Here is an 11,839-nt window from a genome sequence, read left to right on the forward strand (position 1 = left end):
ATCCACAGACATTGAGTGACTTCTTGCAGTATACATATAAAAATTTGTTGTAACAAGTTACATTTCCACCCAGATGTCATGTTTGCAGTGAAAAAGGGCACGATTTTTATACATATATATATACACACATATAGATATATATATGAATAAATAAAAAGGAAAACCTGCTAAGATCATGCTATGTAGCAGACAGGGGCTTGCTGTAATTTTTAGCATGTAGAGCAGTTTACTCTGGCTTTCTTGTCTATGGATCTACGATGAGCTGCTGGTGTCCCCCCGCCCACAACTGAACCTGCAGTTTAAAACCAAGTGTAGTATTTGTACTGGTTGTACTCATGGACTTTAGGGGATATTTGATTTTGATCAATGTAGCAAACTAGGGAAGCAAAAATTTCAAACCCAGCCCTGTTGGGGGGAGGGGGGGAGGAGGAGTCTTTTTTCCTTTTGTTTTATTTCTTCATTTGGTTTTTCTACCACCAGCCCCCGTGCAGGTTTTTAGTAGTTTCCTCCTGACCCAGTGCATGTATTATAGCAGCAATTGTCTTTGTGCTTTCTGATCATAGTAATGTATCACTTGTAAATACATTTTTTCTATTTTCTATTTTTTTGTATTTTGCATTTTGTTTCAGTAGTGCTGTACCTGCCCTGCCCCTGAAACAAACAAAAAAAAGGAAAAAAAGAAAAAGCAAACTGTCCTTTACTGTTGTGCCTGTTGGAGTTTGTGTGGTGGCTGCTTTGTACCTGTAGCCTGGTCAAATGTGGAGGTTTTCATTGTGTTTTTTAACCAGCCGTTCCAGCTCTGCTGTTTCAGACTGAAGGCCTTCCCTCAGGTAACTACAACCTTTTCCCTTTACCATACTCTGCCAGTTTGGGTTTGGGGAGCTCCCCGAAAGCTCAGAGTTCTTGTTAGTTTGATAGATGCTGGTAACCATGAGTTGACTGGAAGGAAACCAGGAGTGTTCAAGTGTGAATGTGACCCAACAATGAGTTGGGGTCTGGTTTTGTTACCTCAGGTAAGGAAGCTTCAGTGAGACGTGTGTGTGTGCTCCTTTCTGCTCTGTCAGCCGTTGTGGGAAGAGCACGTTCAGCACAGTAGAAATCAGTGTCCAGCCACGTGTGTGAACTGCTGTTAATGGACACGTTCCTCTGTTCTCAGGCACGGGCCGACGGGCTCGGAGCTGGCGGAAGGGACCTCTGAGACAGGTGAAAGACCTAAAGGAACAGCAAGCAGCAGCACAGCTCTCAGGGGGGTGTAGCAGGGGGTGGGGGCGCAGGGTGGCAGCGAGGATGGGGTGACTTCAGTTATAGTAACAGTTTTTCCCCGGTTCATACCTTTCACTGAGCTGAAAGCATTTCCTGTAGCTCATGCCCACAGTGCTCAGCATCAGGTAACTCTCACTTCTTAATGAAGCAAATAGCTATTAATTACAAATCTGCTTTTTCTGCTCATAGCAAGTGTTAGGACGAGACGTGCAGCCAGCCTGGGACAAAAGAAAGGCATCAGTTCTCAGCTACACACCTCAAACTTTGAAGGGGAATAAAATGTTGAGGAGGGTATTCAGAGAAATAAATGAAACACTTCTCTGGATTTCCATCCTCCCCCTCCCCTAAGGTTCCAAGCAGTGGAATAACACCTCTAGATCCAGCTTGCTATTGCTTTATCGTCTCAGCCCTTCCACCTGTCCCATAGTACTGCACACCTCAGGTGCTTTCAGCTTCAAGGCAGTTCCTGCCTTTGGAATGAACAGTGGCATTTTTTAGTCCCTGCCAGGAAAACACACCTATGAATGATTTTCTGCACTTAAAAAACATTCTGGAAAAAGTTCTAGAAGTGCTAATTGACAAATATTTAATAAAAATTAATTAATGAGAATTAACCAGAAAAATCTTGGCCTTTCTTTTTAGGCTGTATTGTCCTCCTGCACACTGTGACCTTCTGACATGCACCAAGGTAAGAAACTGAGGTGCTCTGCAGAGGTTAACCAAAGCATAACTAAATACAACCACATCTGCACAGGGAAAAGCATTCTGCCACGGTTTCTGAGCCAGTCAGAGCTTTGTCCCGGGGCTCTCCTGTCTGGAACAACCTCAGCATCACAAGGGGCATTACACAGATTCCTACCTCAGCGGCTGGGCCCTCTCAGCACAGGTGCACCTTTGTCCTTGTTTCTCCAGTCTGGCGAAAGCTGCATCTTCCCAGCTTGAGGCTGGAACTGCAGAGGCTGCTTTGGGTCCTCTGGATTGTGGAGGCCACGTGGGGCCATGGGCTCCGTGTCAGCTCGGGTTCATGCCGCCTTGGTCTAACAGTCTTGTTGAACTCTGTAAGGAACGACTTGGCCGCAGTCCTGCAGTGAGCCTGCACCTGCCCTTCCTCTGGAAAGTTACCACAGAAAATAGTTAAATAATTGTTTCTGACTAACATAAGCTGCCTTGTAGGAAGGGTAAAGGACACTGGCAAGAAGGTGACAGACTACAGCGTGTTCATAGCAAAGTTGCCGGGACACGGACTGGAATTGGACTGTACAAACCTGGCACAGTTCTGGAGCTGGTTTTCTGCTGCATCTTTGGGAATAGCTTAGAAATGTTACTGTTTGTTGAAATTTCCCTGAGGTCACGCTGAATCTTGCAAATACGACCTGGGGTTGTCTGGCCAACCAGTACGGGTGAAGGGTATTGGAAATTCAAGCTGCTCGTTGTATTTTGTACCCTGCTCAAACTTGGAAGGCTGAGACGGTGCTTCCGTTTGGCTCCCCCTCTCTTCCTCCCCCCCCAAATTACCTGAAATAGCAAGGTTAGCCCTGTCCTGCCGTCTCTGAGGAAGGTAGATGCTTCAGAAGGGGATCCAGACTCCAGGCAGCTCCTTGTTCTTGGTGGGGGACAGGCCAAGGATGTGGCTCACATCTGTGCTCCCCAGGAAGAGTGTGTGTGTGTATTTAATTGTGTACTGAATTTCTCACCTGTGTGTATTTAATTGTGACAGCCCAGAACAGCTGCTCTATTCCTTTAGTCTGTTGGGAACTCATGTGAAGAGACTGTGGAGCTTTATTTGTGATATAAAATACATGACATCTAAGGTGGGCGAGTGGAGTAACTCCTCATTCATTGCTGTGTGTTTTCTAAGAAAGGATTCCAGTTAGGGATCCCCCTGCTTCCTTCCCAGCAGTCTGCCTCGCAACCAGCTTCATGTACACTTACAGTGCTGTGGGGCGAACCCCACGCTGGCCTTGAAAAGTGAGGCTGTGACTCACCTCCTCCCCCTCCTCTTTTTCATTTAGATATGACCTGATCCTCCCATCTCGCTGCCCCAACTCTGCAGTGTTGGCGTCACCTGTAACCAGAGCCTTTCCTCGGAGGCAAGCCCGGCCCTACCCACGCCCCGCCAGGTTAGTGCTGTCTGGGGGTGACTTGCAGCAAGAGCTCCCTGTTTAATGCTGCAAAACTTGTTTGTGCTTTGCACTTTCAGCAGTTCTCTTCTGGAACAGCCCTGAGGAGCACAGGCATCACAGCCAGCATTCACAGCAGCAGCAGCAGGGCTCTCCCAGGAACACTCAATTACGTGATGCTGTTTCCTGTATTCCCTGCAGAAGGTCCACAAGGGATTTGGTGAATCTAGGCTGTAGGCTCTTCGGGTGTATCCTCTGTCAGCTGAGGTGCTCAGCGCTGTTCTTCCCCTTGGGTCAACCATGGTGCACGTAGTTTCATTCCGCTCTGGAGACGCTGCAGTCATTTTGAGTTGGTAAATGAAGGTGTGACGTTGAGAGGGAGCAGTCGGAGTGGAGGTGGTGTGGTAAAGCAGAGCTTGGGGAAGCAGCAAGATGAGGCGAGGGGAAGCAGTGCAGCAGGCAGGGCCCGAGTGTGACACTGCACTGGGTTGCTCACCATGTGGGGTCACTGCAGGTGAGCACTGAACAGTAACTCTATGTTCCTAAGTCCTCCCTTCCTTGCAGCAAGCAGCCCCTACAGCTCCTGTTCATGCTGAGTGGCTGCAAGGAGAGGTAAAACAACATCACTTCCTCCTACACAATCACAGAAACAAGCTGTCAGCTATCATGAAAGTGGTGATAGAGGCTGGAATCAGGATAGCAAACATCTCACTCCTAGAAGCCCTCCATAATTTCCAATACATTCAGAGACATTAGAATGGTTTTCCAGCAGAAATACTCCTGTTGAATGCACTGCCTGGCTCTGTTCCTGTTCCTCCTCAGGTTGGAGCACAGCAAAGGGAAATGCAAGACCCGAAGACTGCCCCAACATGCAGTCGCCCTCTAGCGACCCACAGAGGTATTACGTATGTTGCTGGGACGTCTGTCCTGGTGGACACCCGCTGCACTCAAAGCACCATCGAGCTGGCTGGTGGTTTATGCTCCTGTGTCTTGTGACTGGAAGAAAATACTATAAGTGAATTCACATTAGCATAAAAAAGAGGGGGTAGGGACTGGTGGTCCTTTAAAAACGGGTTTTATTTGTCTTCTCCATTCTCTTATGTGCAATAGAATCTTGCTGGTTTTCTGTCCACACAAATCTAAATAAAGGCACCATAGGAAAAATAACCATTTACCTCTCTCCTGGGCTTGTTGTCTGGACAAGGAGGCAGACTGGACAGGCTGCTGTCTTAATCCTTTCCATCTTTTCCTGAGTTTAGAGCTTTTCTTTTGACTGCTGGATCTTCTAAAAGTTAATTTCTTGCCAAAGATAGCTGATTGAGGATATCTGCTACTGCTAAAGCTTCCTGGTAAGGTTTTGTGTGTCATCTGTTCATTTCCTCCTCGTTGCCCAGCACATGTAGAGATTAAAGGCTGTTACTGTACTTCACACTATTTCTTTCCTGTTGGGAGTTGCTGTTACAGTAAAAGCAGCTTTGAGAACAGAGGGGTTTTACTGTTTGATGTTCTTTTAATCAGTCCTGGGCATTGCAGCTTTTCTATCCTTAACTTTCACACCTCCAGCCGTAAGCAGCTGAGGGACCAGGCTGCTAGGCTCTGCTTGGCCAAGATGGAGGGGTTTTACTGAGCTGTTTTTACATACACAGGCAGCAACCACAGCCTGCAGGGAGGTAGGACCCGTGTCCTCTGGTCTGGCTCCTCTCCTGCTGCAACTGCCACAACATTATCTCTGCACAGCCCCCCTCACACATGATACTCGTCAAACCCTGACCAGTGTGGCCCACAGCCCTGAACAGGCACAAGGGTCACGTCTCTCACTGCCTCTAACTTTGGCACTGGTTACCCACTACCACATAATGACCAATTTTTGCCAGTATGCTTCCCAGGCCATGGCTGGGCAGCACACAAGGAGAGCTGCTGACTTTCCTGAACAGTAAAATCATCTTGCTGCTACCAAGCCAAAACAACGCTCCAGTTCAGGAAAAGACCTATGCTCCCCCACAGGGCCAGGCTGCCTCCTTTCTCCTGCACTCACAGCCATCACTTAAAAGCCTAGATAGGGCCTTCCATGCACCACACGTTGTCTGAAGAATCAGCACATTTTAACAAGAGGGTCAGTTACTCATTGGTGAGGAAAACTTCCATCCTGAGCCTCAGTCAAGAGGGTCAAGACTCAGTCCCTGTTGTGCACTATTTTATGAGGCACGCTGGGGAAGTGTCTAGTTTTAGTTGGTTTCTTCAGCCACGGTAGGCCTTCAGCAATTGACCTGCTATCACCAGCCTTTGGATCTCACTGGTCCCCTCGTAGATCTCGGTAATACGAGCATCACGGTAATGGCGTTCTGCTGGCATCTCTGTCACATAGCCCATCCCGCCCAAGATCTGGATGGCCTGAAACAAAGGCAGCAGGTTAGAAAAGCAGCAGAGCCAAGGAATTTGTTTGCTGCACAATACAGACACCTTAAAAGCAGCTCAGCTCATTGCAAGCATAACTGGGGGGAGGAGGGAGAACACATGGAGTTGACTGCTGCCCATGTGCAATTGGAGGAATAAACAGAATGTGAGCTGGGTAAGAGCAGTGCTGATGTCCCAGGCAGAGAATCAATTGCTTCAGAGGTATCTGTTAGTGACCCTTGTTCACCTAAGGCACTTTTGTTAAGGGTAAACAAACGCAGACACCAGCGGTCTCGCTCCATTTGCTCACTATGTTGCAAACGTACTAGTGTAGTCCTGACTGGTGCACCCACCCTCTGCCACGTTGCTGATCCTGCTCAAACTTTGACGCTGCCCTGGACAGCAGCAGGTATAAGACTTCAGTAATATAGCTGCCACAGGCCAGCATAAACCCCTGCCCACCCCCCACCTCCCAATCCAGGAAGATGGCTGTGCTAACCAGCTTCAGCCACAGCGGTTGGTTTGGTTGGGTGGGTTGGTTTTTTAAGTAAATTCCACCCTATTTTCCTCAGACACTTGCTGTGCGGTAGCACAAACTCCCTTTAAGCATGCTGTAGATGAGAAATGTCAACTGAAGGAGTTACCTGATGAGCGATGGCCGTTGCAGCTTCCGATGCAGCCAGTTTGGCCATCGCCGCTTCCTTTGGGGAGGAAAACATCACTGAGGGCGCAGGTAGCACAGAAAGGTACATCTCTCACTTGCACACACACAGACCCGCTGTGCAGAGCCAGGCCTGATCACTGGTGCCAGTGCTGACCCCTCTCCCCTTGGCTAAGACCAGGATGCACTCAGCAGGCTGCCGGAGGACAGCCAGCAGAGGATGATGGGTTAAACCCCAACAGCAGTGCTGGGCACAGGGTCATTTCTTGCCCTGTCATTGTGAGACAAATGCCAGGCTGAAAATACCTTTGTGAAGGGCTTCCCGTTGTCCTTCAGCATTGCAGCTCTCCAGGTCAGCAAGCGCGCGCCCTCCAACGCCACAGCCATATCTGCGAGCTTGAACTGCAACGACAAACACCACCCGTGCTCAGATGGCAGCCTTTGCCTGCACAAGGACACAGAGCAGACGTCTCTCCCCATCCCTGCCAAGGCCAGTATTGCTCAAACAGGAGCACCTCCATCCCAACCATCAGTTTTAATGGTGTTTGAAACAGAAAATGACTGCCCTGTTTATCCCAAACAGTGCAAAACGTACTGCAGGCCTGAAACCACACCCAGGAGACCACATGAACTTGGCAGCAGCACCAGCAATGTCTGGCACTGCCCCATCTGCCTGGCTCATACCTGCACTGCCTGCAGCTTTGTGATGGGTGACCCAAAGGCCATTCTCTTTTCAGCATAATCCACAGCGCAGTCCAGAGCTGCCTGTGCTATCCCAAGAGCCTGTGAGGCGATCCCAATCCTTCCTGCATCCAGAGTTTGCTGAGAAAGACACAAAATATGTGTTAAGTCAAGTCAAGTCATGCTTTTACGAAAACCACTACACTTGCATTTCTGATCTTGCTGGGAAGCTTTAGTATCCTCCGTTCAGAAACTTCCTGGATTCAGAATATTCCTGGTTGGAACAGAGCTATAAAACGTGCTGGGCACTGCAGAGAGAAGCCAAGGGTACAGAAAGAAAGCACAAAGGAAAAGTATTATTTCTTATTAGCTGGGGGGGAAGAAAGGGGAAGTAAAAAAAAGGAAAAGAGCCCGAGGGACATGTGCTTTAAGGAGCCCTTCAGGCAGACCTAGCTCACTGCACACCTGATGGCACGGTAACTAAAATTAAAAGTCAAAAAACCCTGCTCAGTTTTCATCTTTACTCTTCTCATTAGTGCACACACTGAAGCACTGCTTAAATAACATGACTTGCCTGAACCACCTCGCCCACTAGGCTTTAACTGCTTCCTTGCACAGGAAGAATTTACAGCACAGTGAGAAAAGGCTTTATCTTCTCAGTCTGGACATAAGGGAATGAATGGGCTGTGCTCCAGGGAGCTCAGCTCTTGCAAAAGCAAGACCAACCAACAGTGTTTTGCCCGTACAGAAGCAACGAACACCTCCGTGGGGAAGTGCAGCACTGCAGGGAGCACTGTGTTCCGCAGCACCCTGACTCCTCAGAAGTAGCACACATGTTGTAACTCACATGTCATCTGCCCTTACGCACTATCCAGAGCTCATCCTGGCCCTCCAGGAGAGCTTTTCCTCTGCCACAGCATTTAGGGAAAATGCCATGTTTTCCCTTTATCTACAGGTAGAAACTGAAGGAATAGAGGGGTTGGGAAAGGAGAAAAATTAAAACATGTCACCGCTGCTGACACACCACCTCAGCAGCATGAGCATTTCTTCACCTGAGAACTGCCACATTGAGTCTACAATAAAAGTGACATCAAGGACCTATGGCAAACTGACAATGCATCAAGCCCCGTTAATGACCTCCCATGTTGGCAAGAGGGGCCAACTGCTCAGTGTTACACAGAACAGCTTATGCTAGTGGTGCCCACCAAAGCCATCTTAAGCCTGAAAATGGTTTTGAAAATGATTAGCTTCAGAACTACGGCTGTCCACAACCACAGCTCACCCCGATCCATCTCTTACCATGGCAATTTTGAATCCCATTCCCAGCTGTCCTAGTAGGTTGGCCTTGGGTATCCGACAGTCTTCAAAGATCAGGCTAGCAGTAGAAGAGGCGCGGATTCCCAGCTTGTCTTCTTTCTTCCCTAGTGAGAGCCCAGCAGTTGGCATGGGAACCAGGAACGCGCTAATGCCCTGCAAAGAGACATAAACTCTTAGGAATGGTGCCAACTTCCCATTTACCTGGCTCTCAATAGGCTTCCTCCAAACATTTTCTGATAGAAGCCACGTCTGGGTAACCAGAAGGGAGGGAGAGTTAAGACAGAACAAAGCCAGTGCATATCAGCCCCTCCTCTGCTCAGTGCCTGCACAGCTCCGAATAGAGTCCCCACAACCTCTTCAAAGTTCTTCTGCACCACTCCTTTACTCTCACCACTTTTTCCTGACTGACCCAAATGAACGTACCTTGTGCTTCAGGGATTTATCTGTAGTAGCAAACACCACGGTGGCCGAGGCGTCCCAGGCGTTGGTGATCCAGGCCTTGGTGCCATTCAGAACCCACTCGTCCCCATCCAGACGTGCCACCGTGGATGCTGCACCCGCGTCACTGCCGTTCCCTGAGCAAGGCACCAGCAAATGAGGCCATCAGTGGCAGCGTGGGGCACAAACTCACGCCCCACCTGCGCCCTGTCAGCTCACAGCACCTCTTGTAACTGGTGGTGTCACCACTGTCCCTCCCCAGGACCCAAATCAGAAGGGGAAAGGCACACGTGCCTAAGATGTGTCCGTCTCCAAAGCTCTGCTCACACAGAGGGGATGAAAGTTTTCAGCATGGACCATGGGGATGGCAGTTAATACCTTGGGCAGCAAGACTTCCTTCACAGAGAATTGTTATAAACCACCCTTCAGCAAACTGTTACAATTTTACACACCTCAAGTCCATCCTAAACCTGACTGAGGAAAGCAGCTACCCTATGTTCCCTGCAAAAGGAACAGTAACAGCCGTATCACCTGGTTCACTAAGGGCGAAACATCCAATTTTCTCTCCTCCAGTGAAGGGAGCAATCCACTTATGCTTCTGTTCTTCAGTGCCAAACTTGAGTATCGGCCCTAAATATAGGGACTTCAAGAATTGAGAGTTGAGTTAGTGCCTCTAGAAGGTAAAGAAACAATCCAGTAACTCCCTAATGTCCAAGTGCTCTCCAACCACAGGAGCTAACCCCATTTCTCCCATACGCCCCTCTCCAGAAGCCGCTGCCACCAGCCCTCAGTTCCACACCTGTCTCACACACAACCCGAGACACTTACTTACATTATTGACGCTGACAATGACGCCGGTGGAGGCACAGCCCCTGCTGATCTCCTCCACGGCAATGGAATAGGCCAGGTAGTCGAGGCCTGCTCCTTTGTACTCCTCTGGCACGTCCATAGCCAGCAGCCCTAAGCCACCCATCTTCTTCACCTGCACGTAAGGAATGGAGAAGTAAGATCCTCTGCACCACCAGTGTCCCAACAAATACACACAGACACATGGAGGTGAAGACAGCTCATAGCAGGGCTACACACAGAGAGAAGATGCACACAACTCCTGGTGAAATGCGAGTCTGGCTGTACAACTGGTAAGTGTCCCCAGGTCCTGATGATTTCAACGAGCTGTACACAGTCACTGCGGCCTAAGATGAGGCTCTTGCTTATATGAAGAGCTCTCTTCAGTACCAGGAAGGGGGAGCCTTCTGAAGATGAAATAAGGATATATAACCCCACCAGTATTCCTCAGCATCCCACCAAAGCTTGTCCCCTTGCATGTGTCCTGTCAGTGGGAAGCTCTCAATAGGAAATCTAGCTGATAAAAATCATTAGAACTTTACCTGTGACTCTGCTGAGCTTCAGCCCAGGGCTGCACAAGGAAAGAATTTTACAGAATGAGTGACCCACAGAACATTTTCCAAGAAGGTGATTTTTTCATTCCCATTAAAGTCAGGTCTGGCTTCCCAGAGAATAGTTGGTAACATTCCAAGTTATTCCACCCCAAGTTCCTCAGCTGTACCCCTGACTTCTTAACTGTAAACTCTTCAGAGCACTGACTGTCTAACTCTAGGTCTCTTGATAATATTTGGCAGCACACGAGAGGAAAAAAAAAACCCAAGTTTTCCTCTGGTTTTATGCTTGATAAGATGTCCTCTTATAATTCTTCTGGTTTGATATCAAGCTTTTAGTGTTGCAGCAATGTGTGTGTTACCAGCCTTGCTTGCTTGCTTGAAGAGGAACCAAGGGGAATTTTTAAACAAGCATTTTCCCTCCTGTACGTGCACCCAAAACACTAGTCCCTCACACCAAATCCAGAAAATGAACAAAAGACAGCAACAAGGACTATAATGTTGCTTTATTTTAATAAACACTGTTTACATTTAGAATTCTCCACTGCACATTCAAGTATGACTTAAAATCTAATGTAAAATTCTCAGAGAAGAACAGCGAAGTAAAGAGGAAAGTATCTTCTCCTTTAGAGTGAGTTTGCCTTCGCTGGCTATCTTCCTTACTCCTTAACAGCAAGAGGGGTGTATGACAAAACCCCGTGTGTCTGACTGTGCTTGCTTGGAGCCTTTTGCTAAAGTAACTATTTTTCTGGAGCTTAGTATTTCATTGCAACAAAGGTGAGATAGTCTGCTCAACAGGGCACTGAACATGCTGCTCTGTCTGTACTGCTTGCCACAAGAGGAATCACAGGTTTGACTGGACTCTCAACTTCTTCACAGCTCCAGAGCATGAAAAACATGCACCTGCCATCCCCTGCTCACCTCTTTTCACGATCCGAAATGCACTCAAGTCCTCTACGCTTCCTCCCTATAAACCATTTCTATGGTTATGTGTAGTCTGTAAAGGCACTTGACTTTATAAGTCAATTGTATTACAGCCCACAGGTAAGTAAGAGACTGAAAATTCAGTGGTACTAAAGCTGGATACAGAAAAACGCAAGTGAAGGTAAAGAGCTCAAAATGCTCAGCGGTGGAGATTACAACCTCCACACTCAAAGATTCCCCCCCAAGTTGGTCTACACTTCAAACTTCTACTACGACACAGTTTGATGTACATTTCGCTTGGGGCCCAGACGGCGCTGCCCCAGCGGCCGAGGGAAGCCCGGCTCTGAGCTCGCCACCCGCCTCCCCCATGCCCTAATCCCCGCACACACCTGCTCGGCCGGGAAGCGGTGCTCCTTGTCCAGCTGCGCTGCGAACGGCATCAGCTCCTTCTCTGCGAAGTCCCGGCATGTCTGACGCAGCATCTGGTGGGTCTCCGGCAGCTCCGCTGTCTGGTACACCGTGTGCAGCCGGCGGAGGCACCCGAAGGCCAGCGCTGGAAGGAAGGAGAGGCATTAGGGGCCGTTGTTTCCCCTCACGCCCGGAGCAGGGGGCTGAACACGACCCAGGAGGGCCCGGCCCCAGGC

The 11,839-nt window shown here is 48.8% G+C and overlaps 1 protein-coding gene across 1 annotated transcript; it reads right to left on the minus strand.

Moving 5' to 3' along the window:
* Positions 1 to 5,570: 5,570 nt before the first annotated feature.
* Positions 5,571 to 11,756, minus strand: ACADS (acyl-CoA dehydrogenase, C-2 to C-3 short chain). The gene is made up of 9 exons (XM_010016009.1): positions 11,585 to 11,756; positions 9,707 to 9,856; positions 9,406 to 9,517; positions 8,860 to 9,011; positions 8,419 to 8,589; positions 7,123 to 7,260; positions 6,745 to 6,840; positions 6,422 to 6,478; positions 5,571 to 5,774 (listed from the first exon to the last, which is right to left on the minus strand). The coding sequence occupies exons 1-9, from the start codon at positions 11,675 to 11,677 to the stop codon at positions 5,622 to 5,624; spliced, it is 1,122 nt and encodes a 373-aa protein (XP_010014311.1). The 5' UTR covers positions 11,678 to 11,756; the 3' UTR covers positions 5,571 to 5,621.
* Positions 11,757 to 11,839: the final 83 nt, after the last annotated feature.

The sequence above is a fragment of the Nestor notabilis genome, unplaced genomic scaffold (assembly GCF_000696875.1).
Source record: "Nestor notabilis isolate BGI_N333 unplaced genomic scaffold, ASM69687v1 scaffold17926, whole genome shotgun sequence".
In the NCBI taxonomy this organism is placed as follows: Eukaryota; Metazoa; Chordata; class Aves; order Psittaciformes; family Psittacidae; genus Nestor; species Nestor notabilis.

Excerpts from the sequence above, each read along its gene's own strand:
- ACADS (XM_010016009.1), bottom strand. The coding sequence starts at position 11,677 with ATGCTGCGTCAGACATGCCGGGACTTCGCAGAGAAGGAGCTGATGCCG. Across the intron at positions 7,261-8,418 it reads TGGGATTCAAAATTGCCATG|CAAACTCTGGATGCAGGAAG; the intron begins GTAAGAGATGGA and ends TGTCTTTCTCAG. Across the intron at positions 6,841-7,122 it reads CAAAGCTGCAGGCAGTGCAG|TTCAAGCTCGCAGATATGGC; the intron begins GTATGAGCCAGG and ends TTGTCGTTGCAG.